This window comes from Anarrhichthys ocellatus, unplaced genomic scaffold (genome assembly GCF_004355925.1).
Source record: "Anarrhichthys ocellatus isolate YVR2014 unplaced genomic scaffold, GSC_Weel_1.0 scaffold65, whole genome shotgun sequence".
Classification (NCBI taxonomy): domain Eukaryota; kingdom Metazoa; phylum Chordata; class Actinopteri; order Perciformes; family Anarhichadidae; genus Anarrhichthys; species Anarrhichthys ocellatus.
Window position 1 is genome coordinate 2,039,846 of NW_022280095.1, and position 12,008 is coordinate 2,051,853.

Below are 12,008 nucleotides of genomic sequence, written 5' to 3' on the forward strand. Positions count from 1 at the left end.
GATACTCCTGCAAGACTATACACACACACACACACACACACACACACTCATGAATTCTAACTATAGAGGCTTATTACAGAATAATAATAATAATTGATAGAAGTAGTCCTTTGGGACACAACATGAATCCTTTGGTGGCTATTAAGGCTACAATTAATGATTATTATCCATTATCGCACAACTGTTGAAATTAAAAATGCCGGTCACAATTTCTCAGCACCCAACAGTGATTAAATTAACGATGATTCTCTCATAATGATCCTCATCTCATTAATGTCTGAACACATAAATATACTGCACACACACACACATGCTGAAAGTAAATACTACTTGTACACAAATACAATACACACACACACACACACTCACACACACACACACACACACACACACACACACACACACACACTTACAGCACTCATTCAGGAAGTACTTGTCCACATCATTGGCATCTTGTAGTGTTTTGCCAATTAAGTCGGCCCATCCGATGTTGTCCCCTGCAAAGCCAGACAAGCAACAATAATTATGACCATGAACTACACGTTTCATGGTGGTTGAACGTAATGTGGAAAATTGCATGCAACCACTTAGTTTGATCATAAATGTTGCTGAATGTAATAATATATCATGAGGCTATTGGTATGTCTACTGCATAACAGATATATTACACTTACAAAGTTTTGACTAAGCAACTGTGATATATGTCAAAATGAAGCACTCACCACCTCACCGGTTTGAGTCACTTTTATGTCTATAACCAAGCAGCCAATGGCAATGAACTAGACTACACACTCATGTTTTAACTTAACAAAAGGGGATTATAACCCATCCATCCTTTATCTTTATCCGCTTATCCTGTTCAGGGTCATGGGGGGACTGGAGACAATCCCAGGTGACATTGGGTGAAGGCGAAGGCAGGGTTCAAGTAGGGGGGAGTAATTTGTTAAATCGGGTGCAATTTAGACAGTTCTCCTCTTCTTCACTTCCCGGAAGTCAACACGAGCTGATCGACAACTGGAAGCAGAATCGAACCAGAGTGTATTTCAGCAGTGTTTCCCACTTGGATGTGTTTATACCCCCTGAATGAGACTGTGTTTTCACGGCTTGTTACTTGATGCTAACTTACAACACTGATCACGTACCCTCCAGTGAAATACCTCCGCTGAGTAAATCTATGCTCTTCTTTATAATCGCAGTGGTTGTGTCAAAGCAAGCGAACATAATACGCCTGTTTGGAAATGACCAATGTTAGGGTAGTGTTTCTGCCTGTGAGAAGCCAAGTCTCAGGTGTGTCTTTTTAGGGGTGGATTTAGTGATTAGATTCAAACACTGTCTTGTTTGAGTTTTCTCTAAATGTTGGTATTGGCAAGAAGAAATACTCTAAACTATTACCTATTAATGATAAAACTATTAATGCTGCACAATAAAAGTCTTGCATTCAAATGTTAACTTCAAGTGAAGAGGGAAAGAAACAAAGTATCATTATTATTATTAACACATTGCACTTACATTTACTTAACGTCTGCTTTCAATTCTAATGTGATGCTGGATAGTTTAATAAACAATAATGAATCATATTTTATAATAGATCATATTTGAATTGTTATATTTTGCGAGTAAATATGGAACGTAATCAGCAACATTTCTCTGTAAGGTAAATTACTTTAGGGGCCTTTTATTAGATATTAGTAGTTATTCCATGTACATTTTTTTTTAAATCTCAGCATCATAATAAATCTCAAGCTGTTAGAGACCCTTAAAGTTGGGCCCCCAGGCGGTAACTGGTGAAGTCTGCCCCTGGTGTTTTTTCCTGAACCAAAGCAGAATCCACTGACCGTGAAGAAGTCACGACTTGGGTGACTTCAGGTTCTATTGCCCTTGGCCATAGAAAGTGCAGTGTTGAGCATGAAGGTGTTTGCTTTAGCGTTTTTTTTTTGAGGAAGCCGCAAGCAGCAACGCCACAGGCCAAGAATTCAGTTCGTTCTGAAGAGGCATGTGTTGAACTGGAACTGCACTACAAAAATCTCAATGAGGCTCCGTCGATGTCGTTTAATGAAAGTCAAATTTGCACCAGCGGAATAAATTACAGCCAATTGGAGCTGTCAGACATGCATGTTGTCTTTGACAGGAAGCCAGCACATTCTGTGTGCACACCAACCACAGTTTACAGTCAGCTAACATTGAAAGCCTCCCTGGTGCTGTAAGTGAAAGTAGATAAGAAACAGATTTGAAGAGTCACAGCTGATCATGAGCAGATGTGATGGAGGGATATTTTTCTTTGCTTATGGAAGGCCATTTTCGGACTAAGCCTTTTTGTGTAGTTCAAGTTCACTACTATGCAAGTGCCATTTATCCTTTTAAGTGGTGAAATGTGCCCAGAGTTGGGTAAGCACTGCTATTGAAGCTGAGTACTGAGGTGAAAGTATGTTTTGACAGATCACTCGGGGCTGCGGTGGATGTCAGCCTTGGCTGTCGTAAAATCTGCTGAGCTCTCGTGAGACCATTCTCAAACCGCATCTCTTTAGGCTTCACTTTCAATTAAGTCTCCAGATTGAAGCGTTGCCATGTTGCTTTTCCACAGTTGTTGCTTGATGAACTGGCTGACCTGTAGAAGAGCAGCGCACTCCACTTCAACTCCTTTATCATCTGATATTGACATCGATCTGACTCAAATCCATCCAGCACTTTGGTATAAAAGGAGATATGGCATTACCTGTGTGCATTACTGTTTAAATATGCCTCAGACTGTCTTTGAGCCATTCTTTGTCCATTGATCATCTGAAACCTGGTCTGCACCTTCTCATTCCCACTGACAGGGTTGTTCACTCCAGCTTTCAGAGCACGCTGTAGTGCAAGGGAGCCCCTGGAGGACCGAACGTAACAATCTTTAAAAGCAGAAATATTCACACTTAGATCTACACCTGTGACTAAAATATAAGAGCTCCCACATCTCACTGGAAGGAGCTTGGATTAAAGAACAAGTTGCAGGTGCAGCTGTTAACCAGTCCTGCAGATTTACAGACGACGGGGAGGGACAGACGGTGAGCAGCTTTTATCAAAAACGTTCAATTAAATGAAATTTCCCGTGATTTATGCAGGTGTTACCGAAATCAAAAAGGCATTCATGTCAAATAACTGTCTACTCCACAGATACAAGTGCATGCTTTCAGACTTTCATACATTCAAGCTGAATGCTGAACTCTGATGAAGATGTTTGTGTACAGATAGACCAATGGTGGGGCTCAAGTATCTGCCGTTTTGGCGTCTGACTAGATCAGTGCCTTTTTTGCAAGACATTTTATTCTATTTTTTTTGTGTTATAATGCCCGACAACTGCATTTGAGTTGTTATTCAGCAAGACACAGCCAGCTAACACAGTCAATGCACGCAAATTGAGCGCCCTGAGAAGCATCATAGAGGCAGAGTGCAATAGAGTCCCGCTCCCAACAGAGAGAAAGATCAATGCATGGATGCACGAACTTTTCCAACATGGAAAAGAACCAAGAACTAAGTTTTTAGAAGTTGCTGAACTCAAAAACTGAGGATACAGGCAATTAGATGTGAGGCATCAGCAGGAATAATGGAAAACTGTGGGATCCTGACACTCAATACCTCTAACTTTTCGTGTGCAGTAAGCATTTTGTCCAAAAATATCAGTTTGAGGCTAACCATAATTCTGTCAGTTTAGCTAATGCATTTGGATATTATGCAACTTCTGAAATATGTGGATAGTGTTACAACAGAAAGCTATGCAGTTTTATATCTTGCCCAACAATTATCTAACAACAAGCAAGCTAGTCCAACGTAACATTGAGTTGTCAATGAAAAAGAGTGAAATCTGGTCGGCTAGTCACTTCCTTTGTCGGCCAACCTCCCTTCACTTGGAGAGAGAGATACTTTTGTTTGTGCACTTTTTGTGTCAACCATTCTGCATGACATTCACACTGTGTATATTTTAGGTAGGTGTTGGAAGGAGAGAGAGTATAGCAGCTGTGCTCAATGTGAATTTTAGAAGTAACAGCCTGGGGAGATGCCCAAGGGAGACTACGGGTGTGATGTGTGGAGAGGAGAGGAAAGGAGAGAATAGCAAAGTGAGGAGAGGAGAGGACAGTCTAGGAGAACTAAATGAGACCAGTAGAGAACATTTTTTGTAAAAATGTGTTGATTTTGAATGGTTATGTATTTCATAGATCTGTATGAGTGAAATAAATATAAGTAAAACATGTTCTACAGTATGTCACTTTATTTTTTAGAAATAATTAAAGAATTCTCTGTTTGCTTTTGTTCCCCAAAATGGCTGTGAAGATGGTGCCCATTAGGTGAGTCTCTCTTCTCAACTTCTTCTCATTACGGCAATGTTGCACAACGTCAAGGATGGAAAAGCGAAGTAATACAGCAGAGAGTGGGTTTGTGGTTATTGGCTGGATGACCCTACTGAGACTAATTTGTGCATCCTCTTGATCTAGCTGACAGGAGAAAATATATTTTTAACCAACCCGCAGCAAATAAATAGTTTTTCAAAATTCCAACTCTTTATCAGATAGAGTAAATGAGTCCGATATAGCCTCCAGTGATGGATGATGAAAAACGTGGTGTAAGCAGTTTTATTCATTGAAAATGGCTCTTTTTGAAATACTTAACTTGACTATTGTGTATTACATCTTCTAGACAGTTAGTATATTGTAGAGGATGAAGACGGTGAGGAGGTTTGTCCAGTGGTTCATCCAGATGACCACGGAGCCGGAGACGTTACAGGAGAGCAAGGCACCAGTTGGTCTGGAAGCCTGTCTGTCTGTTTTCTTGTTACGATAGTAAGAGAACCGTGTTTGCTCTCAAAAAATAGTTGCACACATCACATGAAGTATTGCTCGAATTAACTTGTGGTCGCATGAAAATGACTTCCAATGCTCTGGCTCAAACTATTTAATGAAATCTTTTAACAAACAATATCAAAATGAAACAGTCTTTGCTTTTCAAAATGAAGGCATGTGGAGTATTATGATCATGGGGTTACTGTTGCCTTTCACATCCAGGGGAACTGGCATTTCTGATTAATACTGAGCCAAGTGAAAATCTGAAACTTTTTCCCTTCCTGCTTGGCTGAATCTAGCAAGACACAATATCTGTTGTGAGCACATGCTGAGTGGATAATGATTGCATGCTGAAGCCTTTGATTAATAAACAAGCATCCTCAATTCCTAATCTTGTGTAACATTTAAGATGGGAGCTATTTGGAAAACTTTAAATAATTACTTGATCACCTCCGCTTAATCGGCTCACTTGCAAATGACAGTATAACAATAATGAAAATTAACTTTATTTATATAGCACCTTTAAAGAGTTTACAAAGTGCTTTGACAGACAAAGCAGCAAACGCAAAGGCAATAATATCAATATCAGAAAGCTCAGTGAGATACTATAGAAATAAATAAAATAATTTAGTAAAATAATTTAGTAAAATCAACAAATAAAGCAGAAATGCGACGACGCCACATAAAAGCCAGTCTATAAAAATGTGTTTTAAAAAAGTATCAACTCTCTTCCAATTATGCACATATTTTCGTGCTGATCCATAATACATTTGCTGGAAAGAACCGAGGCCACAATATGGTTGAGACTCAAAACTTATTTGAGGCGGCAATTATATTTTGAACCTTCGTCCTTTGCCCTGCACTGTGACGATTTCTACTTTTGTAGCCGTAATGACGTTAGACAAATATAAATTGCTGTCAGAAGAACTTGTAGGATGATCTCTCTGTCTTTCACTTGTGTGGATGCACAAAATCGAACTTGTGCCCACATTGTGAAGAGGTACATTTGTCATATGAAGCCGCTATGACTTTATACACACACACACACTTACCACAGCGCTGCTCGTCAGCTCCATTGGGGCAGTCTTTGTGTCCGTTACACTGCAAAGCCTGTGGGAGGCACTCACTTATGTTCCCACAAGGGAACTGGCCGAGGGGACATCTAGCGTCTACTTCCAGCCTGCTGGCCAGCAGCGCTGAGGGAGAAATTCAGGAAAGAGAGTGAGATTACATGGACCTCAAAATTAGCACCACCTTTCAGCAGTCTTTCTCCTGAAATATCAGGGGAAAGAGTCACTTGGCAAAAAAACCTGTCAAATTATCAACAGATGTTAATGTTAAAGCAGGCAGTTGAAATGAAAGGATTTTTAGACCGATAGATGCGCAGCAACTCCCACTTTGGAGACATTCATAGCTGCAGGTATTGAATAAATTCAGAGACTCTAACAACGTTCTGGCAAAACCCGGATTACATTCAGGGGCATGAGGACATATTATTTGTGATACTCATCAATCTGACCTGTTACTGACTCTGCCTTCATTGCATTTAAAGTTATATCTTTATGGACATTTACAATTTCTAAAGCCCGTCAAACTGTTTCTTTTGCGCTCTCTTTCGAGTACAGTTTGATTCCCACAGCCCAAACACCCCATCTCTCCCAAACAGATGGGAAAATGACCCGTTAAGCTTGTGTGGTATACCTAATCCCCTTCAATGCAGATAATCCATCAAAGCCGTCATGTCTTGAAACCAAGACACTTCACCTTTTTTACTCTTACTGCACTATTACTTTCACCTCTGCGCCGCCATTTAACCCTCGACCCATATTTTGATGCATGCGAAGCTTGCGAACGAGGGTGACTGAACAGATGATTGATTTATCTCAAAATTATTTCAGGTTTCATTTCAAAAGCTATCAAATAGCACTGTTTTGTTATTTAAGACCAAAATACAAGTTCGTTACCAGACACCTAAGCTGCCGTTAAGACCTTTTTTGGCTGTTCACTAACTCCAGCCTGTCATGTCTCTGGCTTGAAAAAAAAGCCAGGAACAAATCTGTCATTGATGCCTGCCAGATAAAATAAATACACTACTCACATCTGCAATACTGCACATGAAGTATTTCTCTTCTCTTACTGACACCCAATATAACAGACTTAAAAAGCTCTTTCTTGTACTTGTTGTATATAATCAGCAAACAACATTGTGTTGTAAATGAGCTGTTTTTTTTAGTGATATCACAAAGGGAAATAAAAGTGTTAGATGCTGAAATGAAAGAGGAATGAGAAGATTAAAAGTTTGTGGGTTGACATGCTTAATTTGTTTTTAATATCTTTGTACACTATGACCTGGTTATGTCACTAGTGTGATTATTATAATTCTTTGTATTGTTATATTAGGGAGGAAGAGCTGATTCACAATGTAATTCAGAGCATTTTATATTCCCATAGAGGTACTCACTGTCACATTTTCTCCTTTTATAAATCCCAACCTCTGTGTGGAAAATGCACATCTTTCAGCACAGTTAAAGCTGCCATTTTTGCATGTGCAACATTGGAATCTGCATTTATAAACTTGCCCTACAAGGCACAAACGTTGCAAGAAATCCCACTAAACCGCATCCCAATCAAGACCAATCAGCACCACTGTTCAGTTCATTGAGGAATCCCCAGGATGATTCAGAAACGCAAACACAGGGAACATGTTCTCTGGTAGGTGAACGGCACTGTCAGCAATGTCTACGACTGGGAAGGGTCACTGCTGACTAAGAGATCACAGGTGTGCAGGACAGGGCAGCTCACTGAGGGCACGGGGTAGACAGGTGAGGGACACACACAGTATTTGGTTTGTGGCTGGTGTATACATGCTGGCATTAATGTTTCATGAGGCAATTTTGGTGAATTATTTCTCATGTCACGTGAGAATAGTTTTGAATTTCATTGAGGATTTCAGAGGTGGTCATTAAATAATATTTCCTTCACGAAATTATTAAATTGCATTTATGCCAACTGCTTACAGGGGGAAAGTCCTGTAAAAACACTTAACCGCAAAAGACTTTGGAATAAGGATCATGGTTTTATCGAATCAACACTACAATTCTGGAGGACAATTATAGAGGTTATCAAAGCAGGGCTTCGCCTCGCCCAACCCCATCTAAAACCCATTGAGTAAGCGTTAAATAGATTAGAGAGGGCTCTTGTTCCTGCTGGCATCACGGTGAGGAAGAAAAACCAGACTTTATCCAGAACCGACATGTGTGAAGAGTAAATATACAATTGGATGAATGGGAGACTCACAGTGTGAATACCAAAAATACATTACAACAATATTTAAGTAAGCAATGTTCAGTCTTTCATGTTTTGTCTCTAATTTATGTGACCTCAGTGGACAGTGGTTATTGCAGTACCTTCTGTAAGGTGTCGCCCGCAGTACGCAGCCGAGAACACAAAGTCCTCATGACATTTCATGACATTACCTGAGAAGTCGCAACATCTAAATCAAACGCTTTGGAAAAAGTACATTCTAACACGCACGTTGAGTCACACAGCAAGTTTAACAATTAACTGTCTAGATTGTCTTGGCACAGCATTGCATTCACAGTGTAACCTTTGAATCCATTCGCATGAACACACTCAAATTCAGAACCATTGAGATTTGACCTGAGATGTGCCTGCAGGACTATAAAGCTATAAAAAGAGACGACATGCCATGTATGAAAACAAACACAGCGGAAAGGCTCTGCGGTGCAGAACAAAGAAAGAAGTGTGGTATTCTGTCCTCAGCATGAACTATCTCCGAAAACAGTGTCCCTCTTTCAGCTACTAGTGTTGCCTGTGGAGAAGTGATTTATTGTTTATCTTTTTGTGATTGAAAGTGATTGAAAGTACAATGCAAACTACTGTATGGGCATTTAGACAACATAATGGATTTTAAATTGAACACAGAGTACGAGAGTCAGCACGTCTCCTCCACAATTAATATTTTATTTCAAACCCAATGTCCTGGAATCAATTGATTAGTTTGTTATTATGAGCTGTGTCAGCAAGAGCCGCTGTGCTGAACAGACAATACATCTGAACAAAATAAACCTCAGCAAACATGAAAGATGAAAAATGACCTGCGAACAGACTGAAAAAATAAAAACAGGCTGAGAACTGATCCGCCTCAGGCAATAATGTTTCCCCTGGACACATAGGTGTCTCTCAGTTATTTGTTTGCGTGTTTTGTCTTTCTGGTTGGCAACTGGTTCTATGAAGTGAAATATATACAAAGCCTGCAATTTTTGCTGCAGTGCTATCATTGAACACAACTTTGAGCTCAGTTAATAAAGTTTCTAAAGAAGCTTCCTGTTAATTCCGGTTCTTCTATGTTTAGAAAAAAAAGTAGATTCATCTACAAAATCTTGAAATACTAAAAGTGGTTCATTACAGACAGAAGCTGAATTGTATTTCTATTTAAAATCTGAAGGTGCCCTGTGGAGTTTTTGACCACTGGTACTATGGACCTGTGATTTAATTGAGACCGTGTGTCGTTTGTATTGTGCACACACATGCATGAAGTGTCACTATTCTGCTGATTGACAGCTGGTGTCAACAGCGTGAAGTAACGTGCCCACAAAGGCAGTGAAGACGACTTCTTGCGGGAAAACATGGATGTAAATGGTGCCCGACTTTTCAAAAATTGCTTTGCAAATATTTAACGAGGAAGGGAATGCACACAACACATTTGTTAGACCTCAAGGACACATCACTCACCATGTGTTCTAGTGAGACCACCTGAATGTTCGTTTACAATAAAACAGCAACTATTGGAATGTGTTGAAACCATGTTGCTTGTAATGACCATGACTGAACATCTACCCCTGCAGCCTGCTTAAAGTCAATTAGTGGATTTGTCAGGTGCTAAATATTCTATTTATTTTCTGTTTTATATATATATATATATATATATATATATATATATATATATATATATAAACAAATAGAATCTGTAACCAACCAAAGGAAATATTACATACAGTATATTAAGAATCTCTGGCAAAGCTCCCCTACTCTGAGACAATGATAAAAAATACAAGAAGCAGACCCAGTTTGACACAGCACCTCTCCCAGAGGCAGGGAACCTTCACACATGGAGACTAAAGCCAAGAAATGAACAAAAACTGACATCATACCACCTCCGTGGCCGTCCAGTCTGAAAGATGCTCGTGTCACATCTGGGTTCTCACATCAACTGTCTCTATTCAGCGACCACTGGGACAAATATATGTGTACTGAATACATTTGGAGACTACCAGCTGCAACCAGAGAACCAGAGAACCTCGAATAATGTTGATGGTTGACTGAATCCTAAATCCTCGCTCCACGGTCCCTGCTCCACTGGAATCTCTGCTCAAGGTTCGATAATGGAAATTGCCTGTTGGCGCACCAACTGCCCCCTCTCCCTAAAGACAGAAACGACTCGATCTGCTAGCAATCATCGGTGTAATTTTCTGTTATCTGACAGGAATTCACTGTTTGAATGCTTTATAATTGTCTAAGGGATGATTGTCTGAAGATTGAATGTCTTCCTCATTTCCAGTCCTCCACAAGTCCCAGAAAGTGATTATTTAATTTGTGACCGCTCTGTGAAGGATTCAACGTCCCTGACCCTGGAGCTCTGCAGCCCTAGTGGAAAAGTTTGATTCATTGTGAATAGCTCGTCAATTTCCCTCAGAAAAATATGGAGTCAATTCTGACTGAGGTAATGAGATGCAGTAGAGACACTGTCTGCTGTTTACAGCTGATGCCGGTTTTGTAGATTTTGCTCTGTTCCTTTTTTATTGTCCCTTGTGGTAAATTGTTTGTAGTTTTATCTTGTTATAATCTTTTATACTTCTTGAATGTTCATTGTAACTGTCAAGTGATGTTAAAAAGCAATAACCCCGGTAATATCAATTGGCAAATTGAACAAAATCAAAAACATGTGTGAAGTGGTCATTTTTGCATCCCATTGTGCCAGCAAATTTCACAGTTTGGAACCAAACAACAGCATTATGTGTCCTGACTCATCACTTGCACACACACACACATCCACATCATGCCAGAACTCGTGCAAATATTTTGAAACAATAGGAGATCTGAAGATGAGTCACAGACTGGGAGGTGGAGGGAGTGTGATTCGAATATTTAATTACCTGATCTTTAACAGCTCAACCTCCCACTATAAAATCTCCAGTAATACCAACATCTGACGGATTGAGATGTGACAGTTTAGAGAAGAAAAAAATGTTTGTGTAATTTACTACGTCAAATTCTCTGACTATTTTCCCCTATATTATTGATTATGAATCTACTCTGTAAAGCTCAGAAAAAAAAGCATCCTTAATTTTAGGCTTCTATCCTTATGAGGACACTGGTCAATCTTGCAGCCTATTTCATGCCTTTTCGCCTCCATCTGCAGAGCAGTGAGGACAATTCCCCAAAGAAACACGATTTCTATCCAAATCATATAACTGCAGGCCTTATTTGGTGTTTAATAAACCGTTTCCTACCCATGGGGCCAGATAAGTATTTTTTAAAACGGCTTACTGTGGAGATAATATTGATTAATTACGTGTCACTCATGAACTGTTTCTTCAATTGTGAATGTCAATATTCATTCACAAAAGCACCCTGAACAACTTGTGATGAAAGCAAACGTGAGAGGGAAATATAACAATAACAATGCTCAGAGAAATATGAGAAACACGGCAAAAAGACTCCAATCAATAAAAGAATAGCCATGTAAGCTTCTCCTCCCTCCATGTTTCTTTACCTCTAATCTCAGTATGGGTCAGGTGGATGAGCAAAATGATGACAGGCACGTCCATCCTGAGGCTCAGAAGTTTTCCTGCGCTCATGTCGCTCAGGCTGTAGAGCTGCAGATCAATTAACGATAGGTTGAAAAAAACCGCCAGACGAGAGATAAGTGAGCCGAAGTCCAAGTCAGTCCAAATGTTAGAGCGTGCCCGACATTTAAAAACGACCGAAAGGGCGAACTAAGCCATTGGAAGGACCTGTAGAAGTAGCTACGCGGTGCGCAAAAACATCCAGAGGTGACAGAGACATTCTCTCCATGTTGTCCTTCAGGAGCTTTCTGAAGACTCTCCGTTGAGCGCAGTATGATATGTCTCTCTCTCTCTCTCTCTCTCTCTCTCTCTCTCTCTCTCTCTCTCT

At 39.9% G+C, this 12,008-nt stretch overlaps 1 protein-coding gene across 1 annotated transcript in view; it reads right to left on the bottom strand.

Annotated features, from left to right (window-relative positions):
- rxfp2a (relaxin family peptide receptor 2a) overlaps positions 1-11,895 on the bottom strand; it is a 35,686-nt gene extending 23,791 nt beyond the window's left edge. Inside the window, exons 1-4 of the mRNA XM_031872577.1 lie at positions 11,608-11,895; positions 5,864-6,007; positions 414-497; positions 6-15 (exon numbers count right to left, since the gene is read on the bottom strand). Of these exons, the coding sequence (XP_031728437.1) occupies positions 6-15; positions 414-497; positions 5,864-6,007; positions 11,608-11,692 (323 nt within the window). The 5' untranslated portion in view covers positions 11,693-11,895. The remainder of the gene's footprint in view (positions 1-5; positions 16-413; positions 498-5,863; positions 6,008-11,607) is intronic.
- Between the last annotated feature and the right edge of the window lie 113 nt (positions 11,896-12,008).